Below are 17,144 nucleotides of genomic sequence, written 5' to 3'. Positions count from 1 at the left end.
GCTTCCAAACCAGAAAAGATTCACAACTAGATCGCATTATGGCCTGAGCTTTATGTCCTTGACTCAGTCTTACTTGAGATCTTAGACAAGTTACTTGGCCTCTCTATAACACATGGCTATGGCTAAGTATGGCTAAGTCACTTCAGTCATGTCCGACTCTGTGCAACCCCATAGACAGCAGCCCACCAGGCTCCCCCATCCCTGGGATTCTCCAGGCAAGAACACTGGAGTGGGTTGCCATTTCCTTCTCCAATGCATGAAAGTGAAAAGTGAAAGCGAAGTTGCTCAGTCGTGTCCGACTCTTAGCGACCCCATGTACTGCAGCCTGCCAGGCTCCTCCGCCCATGGGATTTTCCAGGCAAGAGTACTAGAGTGGGGTGCCATTGCCTTCTCCACTATAACACATAGGGATGATCATACATTATAGCATATACATGTAAGGCACTCACTATAGTGGTTAGTCCATAGTAATTCTTCTATTAAAGTAAGTCTATTAATAAAGTGAGCTATATTCATATTATTATTATAGTATTTATGAGGCCTCTCCTACCTTGAATGCTCAGTTCCAACTCCTACTAATCTTTCAAATCCACTTATTATATTTGAATATCTGTGCCCTTTCTTAACAAAGTTTGCAACATACACAGTCCATCATCAAATTTTAAAAAGTTTATGCATTTTAAAAATTAAACTTGTGATTTGGTTGTGCTTATGTAGAACAGATCAACCATTATAATGAATTCACTAGCATGTTTTAAAAACATCAGTAGACATTGTCTAGCTGACCTGACTAAATTTTTTGGAATAAACTGGCCATCAGCATGATTGATTGAGCTATCCTGTCTGTGATCCACCTAAGCGAAGGTTAAGATGGAGGTTACTAAACAAGCCACTGAACTCTTCCTAAATGGAATGACATTTTCCTCTGCTTCTAATAAATGGTAACTGATTAACGGAGTGCTGGAGGCCAACATTCTTCAGAGAGTTTTGGACCCTGCCCATTTAGACCCTGCCAGAATATGAATTTCAACTAACCCAAGACTAAGTGAAGCAGTGTGGGGTTCCATAAACAGCCCTGTGTTTGGAGGGTAGGAATGCAGTCAAGCTTGGCCTCCAAATATGTGATCTCACCTCTCTGAGGTGTCCTCTATGAAATGAGAGATGTTTTAGATGTGCCAGGTGATCTCCAAGGTCTTATCCAACTTTCATAGTTTGTATTTCTCGTATTTCAAAGGGAGACGAGCCTGTTTGCCTTTGATCAGTTGAAACCAAACCAGATTCTGAAGTAGATGTTATTCCCCAGGGCTCTTCCACAAGCCCCTTCCCGACCACACCAAGCCACCTATTTAGATTTGGGTTCATCCCAACTGGCTCTGGGCTTCTGGCTTTTGTTTTCTTTCGGTCTTTTAAATTTTTTCTTTTGTAACTCTTCAGTCCATGCGTCCTAGCCTGTTCTGTTTACCATGCCTGGCCAACCCTCCCACAAGGGCTAATGTGCTGTCCATGCCCAGTTCCTCTCAGGAACCTAATAAATTGTGGCTCCAGCTTATACCCTCAACTTGGAGACCAGCTGCACCTCTGAGCTTTTCCCAGAGGTGCTGGCTGATGCTTTACCTGCAGTGTGATGGATTTGCCCCAGCCCAAAACAGGAAGGAAAATTCGGGGTAATCAAAAGATCATGTGTGGCCATCTTCTGCTTTACACACTACTGAATTTGTACTGCCTACGCATGCCAGAGGATTTTTTAGTCCTTATTAGTTAAGAATAACATATACAAGAAGAAAATAAAATTAGGAAAGGGATGATCACACTTTCCTCTAGGAACCAGAAAAACCAACACTGAATTTTAAAATGGTCAGATCAGGAACTGATGAATTGAGGATCAAGGCACCTGTGTTTTATTTTGTTCCTCTGCCAATTAACTGGGTCATGCTGGATCACCTAGGGTATCTCTAAGGTCCTGCCTTTTAAAGTAGGTGTTCCAAAAGAAAGGGGTGTAGAATGAATTTCTGTAAATGTAATGCTCTTTTAAAAAGCACTAAAGTGTTGAAGGAGGAGAAGGGGACCACAGAGGATGAGATGGCTGGATGGCATCACCAACTCAATGGACATGAGTTTGGGTAAACTCTGGGAGTTGGTGATGGACAGGGAGGCCTGGTGTGCTGCGGTTCTGCTGCTGCTGCTGCTAAGTCGCTTCAGTCGTGTCCGACTCTGTGCGACCCCATAGACGGCAGCCCACCAGGCTCCCCCGTCCCTGGGGTTCTCCAGGCAAGAACACTGGAGTGGGTTGCCATTTCCTTCTCCAATGCATGAAAGTGAAAAGTGAAAGTGAAGTTGCTCAGTCGTGTCCGACTCTTCTCGACCCCATGGACTGGAGCCTACCAGGCTCCTCCGCCCATGGGATTTTCCAGGCAAGAGTACTGGAGTGGGGTGCCATTGCCTTCTCCGGTGCTGCAGTTCATGGGGTCGCAAAGAGTCAGACACGACTGAATGACTGAACTGAACTGAACTGAATGCTCTTTTAAAAAGCACTGAAGTGTTGAAGAAGAATCTTGAGAGTCCTTTGGATTGCAAGGAGATCAAACCAGTCAATCCTAAAGGAACTCAACCCTTAATATTCACTGGAAGGACTGATGCTGATGTTGAAGCTCCAATACTTTGGCCAGCTGATGTGAAGAGCTGACTCATTAGAAAAGACCCTGATGCTGGGAAAGACTGAAGGCAGAGGAGAAGAGGGTGGCAGAGGATGAGATGGTTAGATAGCATCACTGGTCAATGGACATGAATTTGAGCAAACTCCGGAAGATGGTGAAGGATAGGGAAGCTTGGCATGCTGCAGTCCATGGGGTTGCAAAGAGTGGACATAACTGAGCAACTGAGCAACAACAAAAGAAGTTTTCTTCAAAGCAGAGTCACACCCACACCTTAATACGCTGAGCTTCTAATTATAGGTTTTCACGTGGCAAGTATTTGCTGATAATATTTGAAAACTGACATCTAATTATCAGGTACTCCCATTAGCTCAGCATTATTGGTGATATTGTTACCTATGGTGATATTTAAATAGCTCAGAGATTTAAAACCGGCCACATGCCATTAAAGGCCTCATAAAGCACATAGTTTTGTTTTGTTCTAGTTTGTTCAGATATAAATATCTGTGGATGCCTTTTGGAGTGCATGCACTCTCCAGCTTTTTACATGGCCATTATTTCCTTCTGTGTTCTACTCAACTGACTTTACCCACCTGATCCCTGCAGGCACTGCAGTTTGAGATCCTTGGCATAATCATTAAACACCATGCCTGTTTAACAATTTAATAACCAAAAAAGAGAAACAAAGGAAAGAAGGAAGGGCAGGAAGAAGGGTTACCTCCCTGAAATGGCAGGAAGTGTAGTTTTCATGACACTGGAGAATGGGCTGATGAGATGACTTCCTGAGGATTGTGTTGGTCTCAGAAGCTGTGACTGTCTTTCCTCTTGATCCACTTACTGTGAGATAAATAAAATAGGACTCAGAGTACTGGACTTGGTCAAGGTCACCTGAAAAGTTTGTGGTGAAGCCAAAATGAAGAATCGTTTCCCTGGTGTCCTCATTCTGTTGCTCAGCCCATTCACACGCACACTGCTGCACTCTTTGCTGATGAATAATGTGGGCTCTCAGGAACAGTTCCTTATGCAAAAGAGCCTCTGCGAGCTCCATTACATCCTTGCAAGGGGATACACTTTATTGTTGCCTTAATGCGTTATGGAGACGATTATAGCTCTTTCTCCCGTACGCACCCTCCATCTGTGGTCACTAACACATGCTACAGGGTGCTTCACTTTGGATAATGTGCGAACAAGGAGCATAATTTTGGGAAATGGTTGGAGAAGGAAATCTAAAAGTCAGAAAGGGTCAAGGGCCAGAAGAAAGTGCAAGAAACGAATGCCTTTAAAAACAGTTCTTGCAGATTCAGAGTTCAGAATGCATTAGCAAGACCTTCTTTCTTTCTTAAGGGAAATAAAATATACCCTTCATAAAGAAAGCCTTGCAATCTCTCTCCTCTCTCTCTCTCTGGTTCTACCTGCTGTAGCCATCTGCCTTGTTAGAAGGCCTCTGGCCAAGTCCTTTTCAGAACTTGCAGTTGCTGCTACCAAAATGGCACTCTACTGATTTCCACCACCCTTTCATCCTCAATGCCCATTAAGAGACTCTAATTCAATATGAGACACCAACCTGTAAGTAGTGATGGCTAACACCTGTTGAGCCCTTGCCATGTGCCAGGTCCTCTACCAAAAGCTCCCTATTTAACATCTCATCCTAATTCTCTTACCAAAGAAGGTTTTATGGTAGCCAGTTTCTGAAAAAAGGAACCAGACTTAGAAAACTTCAATAACTTGCTCAAGGTTACAGAGCTGAATTTGACACCAGGTCTGCTTCTCCAGAAACTTCACTCTTAACTCTATGCTAAATTCCTGTTTCAAAAGCTTAAAGACTTTGTGAATCTAAATCATCAGGCTCTTGTACCTGGAGCAGAAGTCAAGGTGGCCTTCAGACATAGGGGAGTTCCCTATGGGAGGTCAATCCATAGAGTGAGGTTTGCTCTACCTTACCACCCCCACTTCAGCCCCCATAACAGGAGAGTGGATACAGAGAGAATGTGTATGGAGACAATTTTTCTTTCTAACCAGAAGGAAAGCTTACTTGAATAAAAATCCCTTCTCTCCATTATTCAAGCCATTCCCAAAAGAAGACAATCAAACCTGAATTCTGTGTTAGCCCTGGATCTATGCCCTATTTTTCTGAACATTATGTATATGGTGTGAATTTGGCCACCAAAGAAACTTTGCATAAAAGCATACGTCTGCTGAAGGCATTTTCTTCAGCTTTTAGGAGGTCAAAGTTTTAGTTCTTCATTGATGTAACTAATAGTGTCTATGAGATGATGTTAATTTCCAGGTGAGAGGTTTGTGTTTCACAATTTGCTTGCCTGCAACAAGTTTTAATTTAGCCCCAGTGCAATATTTGCTCTCTGGGTTTCTAACATTAATTTCAATAATACTGGGTAAAAATATAATGGAAATGGTAAGCAATAATAATTTTTGAAATAATTAGAAAAAAATAACTCTTTTTCTAAATACCTGTCATACCCAAGAGTCTTAAAGAGATTTGCTTATTCATTACCTCCCAATCTCACTGCAGAGTGAGAATGAAATTTAACGGGCAAATTTGATGAGGTTCCAGAGATCCAAATAAGGATTTGCGGTCTCAGTCTGTGCTGGACTCTTTCCCAGATTCTGGGCTGAATACTTTCACATAGATTATTTTATTTAGTTTCCACATATGAAGTATGTATAATTAGTCTTACTTTAAGCCATGGAAACTGAGACACAAAGAATGTATGCAGTTTGTATAAGGTAACACTTCTAGTAAGTAAGTGAAGAAGTCTGATTCTGAATCCAGATCACTTGATTCCCCCAGGACAGAATCCTTTCTGTAATTTGAGAGCTATCTGGGTTTAGTGTAACTACAATTTGCACAACCATCATGTGACTGTGACTTGCTTATTTCTTTTGCCCAACTCCCTAAGAACTTAATGCATAAAGATTCTAGCCCAAATTCCTATCAAACTAACATCCATCTGCATGATTCAATGGGGGAATGGGAATCAGTGCCAGTTTCACTGATGGTGATGACCATGCAGCCCATTTCCTTTGAAATTTTATATGCAGAGCAGAGTGTTCCAAACATACATAAAAGAAGCATCAAATTTAATTATATAATTGCTCATGGACTCTTTGAAAGGCATCACTGGCCAATTCTGGGCCTTTAAAGCTATGGTTTGCTATTATTTAAGGGACCGTTCCTTTAAACAGCCACACTTGTTTATGGAAGACACAGTCTTCTCACATTTGACCAACTTTGGTCCAATTAGCCCTAGAACAAATCAATTTTACTTTTTAAAATAATCTGTGCTAGCCATTTGTTATTTGTTGCAGAATTTAAGATCTTAATTTGTGTGTGGGTGATAAAAGTTGGCCTGTATTGTGATTCACTTACTTTATTATAGTAAAAAGCCCTAACGTTAAATGTTGTTGGTGTTCAGTCACTAAGTCATGTCCAACTCTTTGCAACCCCACTGACTGCAGTATGCAGGCTTCCCTGTCCTTCACTTAAACTTACCATCTTCCCTTTTTTAAGTGTATAGTCACACTGTTGTACAGAGCTCTCAAAACTTCTTCATCTTGGAAAACTGATACCCTTATCAGTTTTCCAAGATGAAGTTTAAAATTTTTTCAAAATCTATCTCTTTCCCCTCCCTACAGTCCTTAGCAACCACCTCTCTACTTTCTGATTCTGTGATTGTGATTATTTAAATAATTCATATGAGTGGAATCTTACAGTGTTTGTCTTTTGTGACTGACATTTCATCTAGTGTAAATGTCCCCGGGGGCCATCCATATTGTAGATGTGACAGGATTTCCTTCTTTTTTAAAGCTTTTCTAAAGCTGTATAAGATCCCACTGTATGTATATGCCATGTTTTCTTTTTCCATTCATCCATCAGTGGACATCTGGGTTGCTTCCCCTTCTTGCCATTATAAATGACACTGCAGTTTACACTGGTGTGCACATACCTGTTTGAGATCATGCTTTGAATTCTTTGGGATAAATACCCAGAATTTGGGTTGCTGGATCATATTGTTATTCTATTTCTAATTTTTTGAGGAGCCTTCCATACTGTTTTCCATAATGGCTACACCATTTTACATTCCAACCCGTAGTGCACAAGAGTTTTAATTTCTTCACATCCTCATCAAAAGTTTGTTCTTTTCTGTTCTTTTGACAGTGGCTATCCTCTTGGGGCCCAACGTCATTCTTTTGCATCTGGATACCCACACCATTTGTTGAACAGACTATCCTTTCCTCATTGTATAGTCTTGGCACTCTTGTCAAAGATCTGATAATATATGGAAGAGCTTATTTCTGGGCTTTCTGTTCCATTGGTTTGTATGTCTATCTTTGGTCATTATTACTTTGTAGTATGTTTTAAAATCAGGAAGTGTGATGCCTCCATCTTTGTTCTTTGTTTTCAGGATTGTTTTGGCTAGTCAGGGTTCCTTGAGATTCCATGTAAATTTTAAGATTTTTTTCTTTAATTATCTTTAAATATTGTCATTGGGATTTTGATAGGGATTGCATTGAATCTATAGATCATTTGGAGTAGATAGTATCTTAACAGTAGTAAGTCTTCCAGTCTAAGAACATGGAATTTCTTTCCATTTATTTTCATCTTCTTTTATTTCTCTTGGCAGTATTTTGTAATTTTCAGTGTACAAGTCTTTCACCTCCTTGGTTGAGTTAGTTTATTCCTAAGTATTTTATTATTTTTGATGCTATTGTGGGTGGGATTCTTTCCTTAATTTCCTTTTTGGATGGGTTATTAACATGTGTAGCAACACAACTGATTTTGTGTCCTGCAGTATTGTTTAAATTGTTCATTAGTTTTAACAGTTTGGAGGATTTTTGCATGACACCTTTAGGGCTTTCTACATAGAAGATCATATCATCAGCAAACGGAGAAGGTGATGGCACCCCACTCCAGTACTCTTGCCTGGAAAATCCCATGGGCGGAGGAGCCTGGTAGGCTGCAGTCCATGGGGTGGCGAAGAGTTGGACATAACTGAGTGACTTCACTTTCACTTTTCCTATTTGGATGGCTTTTATCTCTGTCTCTTGTCTAATTGCTCTGCCTAGGAGTTCTAGTACTAAGATAAATAGGAGTGGCTTAGTTCTAAGGTAAATAGGAGTGCCAGTCCTTGCATTGTTCATGATTTTAGATGAAAAACTTAGACTCTTTCACCACTGAGGCTGATTTTAGCTGTGGGCTTTTCATATAGAGGCTTTATTATGTTGAGGCGGTTTTCTTTTACTCTTAGTTTGTTGAGTGTTTTTATCAAGAAAGGGTGCTGGATTTTGTCAGGTGCTTTTTCTGAATCAACTGAGATAATCATGTGGGTTTTGTCATCTGTTCTGTTAATATGGTGTACAGTGATTGATTTTCATATATTGAATCATTTTTGCATTCTGTGTATGAATCCAACTTAATTGTAGCATATAATCCTTTCAACGTGCCATTGAATTCAGTTTGCTAATATTTTGTTCAGGATTTTTGGATCAATATTCATCAGATATTGGTCTGTAGTTTTCTTCTCTTGTTGCAATAATGGCTTTACTTTTAAACACTGTTAATGAATGGCTCCTGAGACATAACCTATGTTTTAAAATGGTATAGGGACTCTGTGAAGCTTTGTTCTATGTATAACGTTCAAAAATAAGTCTGGGAGAATAAAATAAAGAGAATTTACAATGGTATACAAATAGAAACATCTTAAACACTTCCTTTTGTATTAAGGAAGTTTTATTCTCAGTTCCCAAAGGAGCTGAATGCTAGTTTGAGAGAATATATCTTCCCTCTATGTTTGATATGATAGCTGACATTCTGAGCTTGTGTGGTGTGTTTGTTTAAAGAGGTTTGTGTATGTGTCAAGGAGAATTTTGAATATTTCAATATAATAACCTCATCATATAAACTAAAATGGAGGGATTCCACATGACAATATTCAAAGGATAGCCCCATAAAAGATACTCTTCAATGGTAACAGACTGTTTTGGGAGTTTCACACAACTTAAATATATGTTTTACTTTCTGCCATGTTTTCTTCAGTTCAGTCAGAATTTTTAAATTAGTTGAAATTCCATCTCAGAGGTATTAAAGGTATATTTATACTCCTGGTTTTTCTATTATGAATTAAAATTAAGGAAAAACCTGTGGCAAAAGTGTTCTTAACAGAACATATATTGTGACCACTGTCCCTATTTTAAGATTACTATAAATGGAAACAAGAGTAGAATAAACTCATGGAGTTAATGATGTTTGGAAAATGCTATTCTCTGAGGTATGCTTTTATTTTATGGAATTTCTTGATAAAAGTCACAATCAGGTAGTGTTAAACATTGAAAAGTTTTGCAGATCCATGATATGTGGTCAAGTATCCACATCCAGAGGAGGAGGATATCAGTATGTTTCACCCCACTGAGGATAGTGAGCATCTAGCATTACACATGGCACCCCACTCTAGTACTCTTGCCTGGAAAATCCCATGGATGGAGGAGCCTGGTAGGCTTCAGTCCATGGAGTCGCTAGGAGTTGGACACAACTGAGCGGCTTCCCTTTCACTTTTCACTTCCATGCACTGGAGAAGGAAATGGCAACCCACTCCAGTGTTCTTGCCTGGAGAATCCCAGGGACGGGGGAGCCTGGTGGGCTGCCGTCTATGGGGTCGCACGGAGACGGACACAACTGAAGTGACTTAGCAGCAGCATTACACAGCACATGGCCTCCCTTCTCCGGCTTCTGATTTGCCAGATCTGTACTGGATGGTTTTTTAAAATTCAATCTTGTTAGACCAGGAACTTGGTTTGTGTATTTTATAAAACAACCTGAAAAATGTACAATTTTTCATTCTTTCTACATAAATATATATATATATAACAAATAGAGAACTGCAGGACTATTTGTAGCATTATGCTTCTTGGTCCCTCACAAGGATAACTGTGTTTTGTAAAGAATGAGGGTAGTAATAGTAGCTAATATGAATTGAGAGCTTGCTGTGTATTGAACACTAGGCTTCAAACATGTTATATGCTCTTCTTTATTGAATCCTTACAGTAATCTTCTGAAGATAAAGAAAACACTAGTCACTGAAGTACCTTCAGTACTCAAAGCTGAATTGCATTATAGCAAGTGTAAGAAAATATATATCTCTACTTTTAATATCTTAGCAAATGACTGGACTGGTCTTGGGAGAGCAGGACAGACACTGAATCCATAATGCCTTTTACGCGTGATGTAATCTAAAAAACCAGCGGCATTAGCTACTATATGATCTTTACAAGCAGGTGAGCAATACATATTTGACTCTAGAAGACCTTATCAAAATCAATAGATGATACATGGCTAAATAAAATCAAATATCTCCAGCTTTCCTTCTTTTATTTATCCTCCAATAACCACTGCATGCTGCTACTGCTGCTGCTGCCAAGTCGCTTCAGTCATGTCCGACTCTGTGCGACCCCATAGACGGCAGCCCATCAGGCTCCCCCGTCCCTGGGATTCTCCAGGCAAGAACATTGGAGTAGGTTGCCATTTCCTTCTCCAATGCATGGAAGTGAAAAGTGAAAGGGAAGCCGCTCAGTTGTGTCCAACTCCTAGCAACTCCATGGACTGAAGCCTACCAGGCTCCTCTGTCCATGGGATTTTCCAGGCAAAAGTACTGGAGTGGGGTGCCATTGCCTTCTCTGAACCACTGCATAGCTAAAATTAAATAGATGAGAGCTATAATAAGATAACAAATATAATTAACTTTTATAAGCATTTAATATCTGCCAGGCACTACACTAAGAGCTTTACATAGATTCTTTTAGTTCTCTCAATAATCCTATGAGAGAGATACTTTTATGACCAATCCTGCTTTATGGTTGAAGAAGCTGAGGCTCTAAGAGGTTAAATAACATGCCCTTGTTATTTAACATGTTAAATAAGGTTGAATAACATACCCGTGTATAGCTATTAAGTGACCATGTCATTTCCTATGAGACAGATGAAATCATGCATGTGAAATTATATATATATATATATATACATGTACAAGTGTATTTGTATTTTTAATGAAGACCAGTAGTGTGGTAGACTGGAGTCCTTTTACAATTTCATTCAGTCAAAATCAGATGTGTCTATGAGAATACAAGAAAAACTGATATTTTTCTTTTGTAGTTCTGTTAAATTAAATTTTTGCATAAAAATAATTGAGCTAGATCAGCTGTGGCTGAATATGTCTACCATTTGGAAAAGAAAGAATTCGTGAAAACAAATGAAGAATACAATTAAAATACAAAGAGGAATGACCTTTTAATTTTTTTTTTTTTTGAACCATAAATATATGTAGTTTCTACAGTCACCTTCCTCTTGAAAGAAATGACATCTGTGGGCTTTTCCAAGTGTTTTTATTAAGTGTGTGTGTATGTGTGTACCTGTGTGTTTAATGATTTCACTCAATAATACAAGAAGTCCTAATTTAATTGTAAAAGTGAAGGAACACTAAAACTAGTTTAGTAAGTGTAATAATATATTAAAAGTATTCTACAAACTAAAAGCTTGTTTAATTATTTTGAACGTTATTAGATTTATAAATGATTGTCTTTTTAGTAGACAAAGAAAAGCTATAATGTAGAATGTACATGGAGTAAACATAACATTTGTCCTAATCTGATTTTCAGGCACATCTCCAGACTTTGATTTGGCTGAAATAACTTATGCCATAGAGCTGTGCACATGCCTGGAATTGAGAGATACAGGTAAAGAGACTCCAGATTGCTTCCTGCCTTTTGAAACTCCAGGAAATCATCCCTTCAGACTCTGGAATTCTACAGTTTTCAACAGAGACTTTGCTTAAATGTTTACATTTTTTGCTTGCTGTCTTTCATACCACTATATAGTGCTCGTGTTTTGTTAAAACTTAACAATTGTCAGGAGTTCAACTTGCTTGGCAAGCCAGCATGGCTAGGATGAGCTTTGTCTTAGCAGCTTACCAGATGGTGCTGAGCCTGCTCATGACTTCATTAACTGGGTCTTCCCTACAAAGTAGTGAGTGTCCACAACTTTGTGTATGTGAAATTAGGCCCTGGTTTACCCCTCAGTCAACGTACAGAGAAGCCACCACTGTTGACTGCAATGATCTCCGCTTAACAAGGATTCCCAGCAACCTTTCCAGTGACACTCAAGTGCTTCTCTTACAGAGCAATAACATCGCCAAGACTGTGGATGAGCTACAGCAGCTTTTCAACCTGACGGAGCTAGATTTCTCCCAAAACAACTTTACAAATATTAAGGAGGTAGGGCTAGCAAACCTGACCCAGCTCACCACTCTACATCTGGAGGAAAATCAGATTACGGAAATGAATGATTATTGTCTACAAGACCTCAGCAACCTTCAAGAACTCTACATCAACCATAACCAGATTAGCACTATTTCTGCCAATGCTTTTTCAGGCTTAAAAAATCTTTTAAGGCTCCACCTGAACTCCAACAAATTGAAAGTGATCGATAGCCGCTGGTTTGATTCCACACCCAACCTGGAAATTCTCATGATTGGGGAAAACCCCGTGATTGGAATTCTGGATATGAACTTCAAACCTCTCTCAAATTTGAGAAGCTTAGTTTTGGCTGGAATGTATCTCACTGATATTCCTGGAAATGCCTTGGTGGGCTTGGATAGCCTTGAGAGTCTGTCATTTTATGATAACAAACTAGTCAAAGTCCCTCAACTTGCCCTGCAAAAAGTTCCTAACTTGAAATTCTTAGACCTCAACAAAAACCCCATCCACAAAATCCAGGAAGGGGACTTCAAAAATATGCTTCGGTTAAAAGAACTGGGGATCAACAATATGGGGGAGCTCGTTTCTGTGGATCGCTATGCCCTGGATAACTTGCCTGAACTCACAAAGTTAGAAGCCACCAATAACCCCAAATTATCTTACATCCACCGCTTGGCTTTTCGAAGTGTTCCTGCCCTAGAAAGCTTGATGTTGAACAACAATGCTCTGAATGCCGTTTATCAAAAGACAGTAGAATCCCTTCCTAATCTGCGTGAGATCAGTATCCACAGCAATCCCCTGAGGTGTGACTGTGTCATCCACTGGATTAACTCCAATAAGACAAACATACGCTTCATGGAGCCCTTGTCTATGTTCTGTGCCATGCCACCTGAATACAGAGGACAACAGGTAAAGGAAGTTTTAATCCAGGATTCCAGTGAGCAATGCCTCCCAATGATATCTCATGACACATTTCCAAATCATTTAAACATGGATATCGGCACAACGGTTTTCCTAGACTGTCGGGCCATGGCTGAGCCGGAACCTGAAATATACTGGGTCACGCCCCTCGGGAATAAGATAACTGTGGAAACCCTTTCAGAGAAATACAAGCTAAGTAGTGAAGGTACATTGGAAATATCTAAAATACAGATTGAAGACTCAGGAAGATACACTTGTGTTGCCCAGAATGTGGAAGGGGCAGACACTCGAGTGGTGATGATTAAGGTTAATGGAACCCTTCTGGATGGTGCCCAGGTGCTGAAAATATATGTCAAGCAGACAGAATCTCATTCCATTTTAGTGTCCTGGAAAGTCAATTCCAATGTCATGACATCAAACTTAAAATGGTCATCTGCCACCATGAAGATTGACAACCCCCACATAACATACACTGCCAGGGTCCCGGTAGATGTTCACGAATACAACCTAACACATCTGCAGCCTTCCACAGATTATGAAGTGTGTCTCACAGTGTCCAATATTCATCAGCAGACTCAAAAGTCATGTGTTAATGTCACAACCAAAAATGCTGCCTTTGCGCTGGACATTTCGGATCAAGAAACCAGTACAGCCCTTGCTGCAGTAATGGGGTCCATGTTTGCCGTCATTAGCCTTGCGTCCATTGCTGTGTATATTGCCAAAAGATTTAAGAGGAAAAACTACCATCATTCACTGAAAAAGTATATGCAAAAAACCTCTTCCATCCCACTAAATGAGCTGTACCCACCGCTCATTAACCTCTGGGAAGGTGACAGCGAGAAAGACAAAGATGGTACTGCAGACACCAAGCCAACCCAAGTTGACACATCCAGAAGCTATTACATGTGGTAACTCAGTGGATATTTTGCTTCTGGTAGTAAGGAGCACAAAGACGTTTTTGCTTTATTCTGCAAAAGTAACAAGTTGAAGACTTTTGTATTTTTGACTTTGCTAGTTTGTGGCAGAGTGGAGAGGATGGGTGGATATTTCAAATTTTTTTAGTATAGCGTATCGCAAGGGTTTGACACAGCTGGCAGCGTCTCTAGGCTTCCAGTTTGTGTCTGGTTTTTATTCTTATCATTATTATGATTATTATTATTATATTATTATTATTATTATTTTGTTTTAGTTGTTGTGCTAAACTCAGTAATGCTGTTCTAACTACAATGCTCAATAAAATGATTAATAACAGGTTGGGGTTCCCCTGTGCTTTTACCAGTAGCATGACCCCTTCTTCTGAAGCCATCAGCAGACAGTACCGTGTCCTCCAAAAAGCTAACACAAGGTTGTGAAGCAGCATTGAAACTTTTGTAGCAATCTAGTCTATAGACTTTTAACTCAAGAAGCTAAGGCTAGACTTGTTACCTTTGTTGAATGATGTTAGTTGACTGTACTGTAATGTTGTATCAACTAAATTGAATGTTTGCTTTTGAACAACAACTTTTCTTTTTGTAATAGTTAAAAGGCTTAGAACAAGCTAACAGGCAATAGAAATATGTATATCAGATTTTTTATGTAACAAACTACATGTTAATTGTTACCTTATTCTTTTTATCTTTAGTAGACACTTTTAAAAAAAAGACAATAATTTTGTTGTGTTTAACTCACCAACATGTGGTGTATAATGAAGACAGAACTATAATAAATTAGTTTTGTTCTGATTTTTTAGAACACTTGCAATAATGTATCATTTATAGTTCTTGCTAGTTGCAGTGGTGATATTTTTCACATCCCTAATAACAACCACCAAAATAAATTACCGACAGCATGTTGCTTTTTAAAACTAGGCCTAAAAAATTTTGATTTCTTTTTCTAAGGGAAGAAATAAATATTTTAATGAAAAGGATTTCTATATTTTAAATATTACTGATGAGACCTAATGGAAGGAAAAGTTCATATTTAGAAAGAAGGTATATTACTGTATCCCATGTAGAGGTAAATGTAGCAAAAGACATAGATACATTGGCTATGTCACATTCCTTCTCTGTAAGGGTCTTGTTAAAATCTGATTTTTTTTAGTAGTAGTCATATTCCCCATCAGTCTAAAACATAAGCTCCAAAATGTATTGCATGTTATTCCTTTCACAGCTGTCATTATGCCTAGATACATAATAATCCACATATCAGTGGGGAGATAGCTACTGAGAAAAGTAAGTGATTAATAGAAGAGAGAACAACTTCTCTACAATTGGCATTTTTACATCCAAATAATATATATAAACAGTTTTGCAGAATAATGTGTTTCCCGAATAACGTGTGTGAAATTTAGAACAGAAGGAGCCAGATTTAGGTAGGAGGCCAGATCCACAAAGTAGGGGAGGGGGACGATTTAAAGGTATAGTTAGAGGAAAGAGGACCCACTTGAAGATGCAGATTGATACAGCAGAGAAATGTTTTCAAAAGACTGTTCCAGCTGGCACCTGCTCCCAGAGACATGCTGTCACACCAGGAACGATGAGATTGTAAAAAGAAATCGAGAGCAAGCGGGTGCCAGCTGAGCAAAAGCAAGGAAAAAGGAGAAAGAAGTGCAGGTGAGGAAGGATGAAGGATTTCTTTGTAAAATTCCTGTTCTGTGTGTGTGAATCTCTTAGAAAAAAATTGTCACCTTCCTTCCCACAGTGTCTACTGAGTAGAAGAGAGGTTCAAATGCTGAAGCAAGTGAGCTGCATAGAAAAAGAGCATCCGAATAAGAGCATCTCTTTCCACAGCCTTCATTTGTTGGCAGAAAAACTGGGGCCCGGGGAAGGATTGTAACTTGCCCTGGTCACTTTTATCCATGGAGAAGGCTGCCTCCATCTGTTGCTCTGGGACCAGCAGCCTTCTAGACTGCGGTGCAGAGCTTCTCTTACAGTTCTCACAACCTCTGGTGCCCTTGCTTCACAATGGCCTTCACAATGGCTTCACAATGGCATCTTCAAGTTCCCATTTATTCAGGACATATTTTAGCGCAAGGGCAAACGAAAGGGTCAGGAAAGCTTCTGCCTCACGGGTATTTGCCAGTTACATGTGGGATACACCGGGGGCTAGAGATGCTTCGGATGCAGCCTTGGTGGGGGAGGGTTTCCTGCTGGGGACTCTTGTCTTCAAATATCTACAAAAAGTAATGGACTATCCAACAAAGTCTTCTGCTAATTCTGCAAACTGTGAAAGGAAAATGATACCAAAGCATTAGGCTCAGACCAGGGAGGAGGCATTGTTTATCCCATACAGCAATGACTTGAACCTGGCACATAATCAGCACTCAAATATTAGTGGCATAAATGGAAAAAACAACAACAACAACAACAATGACAAAACTACTTCCCTATTCTGGATATGTAACAAGGGATCGCAAGAGTCGGACACGACTTAGCGACCAAACCACCACCACCACCACCAAGCAGCAGGAAATCCAAGTGTTTTTTGCCAACTATCTTCTGCCAGGTCAGTTTGGGGGTAAAACCCTTTAACACCTTCTCCAATAAAATATTTGAGCTTCTTTTTCCTTGTCCGTGCTACTTGGTTTGGTTTTCAGTCGAGAGAAAGCAAAATGGTATAGTACTTGTTTTAACCCTAACCAAGTATTTTCTCATTTGTACTTAATTTAATTTGATACATTAGACAGCCAGTGAAATTAGACATCAAACTAGGTCTTGACTGGTAATGGAAGTTACATCACCTTTACCAATGAAGTGACTGTTACAGGTCACTTTGTAATTTCATATTTTTCCCTTTCACTTCCTGTACCCTCAGGGCATAAAATGTATCTCTAACTTGATTTTACAAGGTTATTTTTGGATTAGTTTCTCAAAACAGGCATTCCCAAATTTGCCTAATTGAACTGATGCCATGAATATAAAAACAAATGCAATGCTTGATTATCAAATTTTCTAATTTGCCTGTGTGATTGGCCAAAAGGTATTACATTCATTCTTTCACAAACAAACAATACTAAAATCTATTATCTTCTCTCATGTGGTTTTCTATTTATTCATTCATTTATTTGCTAAGGACACCATGATCAGCCCTTTACTTGGTGTTTGCTTTCTATCTCTGTAGTCACATTCCAGGGCATTTTCTTTTCTTCATTACTGGGGAAAAATTTTCCACATCCCTAACATTTTGCCAGGAAAACCATACTTTCTGACTTTCTATTCACTGAAAAGGGGAGTTTAACTACTTCTGATGCATTCTAAATACAACTGAAAAATGCCTTCTTCACCTAAGTTCTGTCACTCTCACTCTGCTGGCGAATAGACTTTTTTTTTT

The 17,144-nt window shown here is 39.4% G+C and overlaps 1 protein-coding gene across 2 annotated transcripts in view; it reads left to right on the top strand.

Moving 5' to 3' along the window:
- LRRN1 (leucine rich repeat neuronal 1) overlaps positions 1–16,376 on the top strand; it is a 43,580-nt gene extending 27,204 nt beyond the window's left edge. For both annotated transcript variants that reach the window (XM_086366629.1, XM_086366630.1), the window contains exon 2: positions 11,319–16,376. In XM_086366629.1, coding sequence (XP_086222755.1) covers positions 11,598–13,748 — 2,151 coding nt within the window. In that variant the 5' untranslated portion in view covers positions 11,319–11,597 and the 3' untranslated portion in view covers positions 13,749–16,376. The remainder of the gene's footprint in view (positions 1–11,318) is intronic.
- The last annotated feature ends 768 nt before the right edge of the window (positions 16,377–17,144 follow it).

The sequence above is a fragment of the Bos grunniens genome, chromosome 22, assembly GCF_055505025.1.
Source record: "Bos grunniens cultivar Pamir isolate PY7600 chromosome 22, Bosgru_T2T1.0, whole genome shotgun sequence".
Taxonomy (NCBI): Eukaryota; Metazoa; Chordata; class Mammalia; order Artiodactyla; family Bovidae; genus Bos; species Bos grunniens.
Note: the sequence above shows the minus strand (reverse complement) of the source record. Positions and strands in the feature narration are given on the sequence as shown.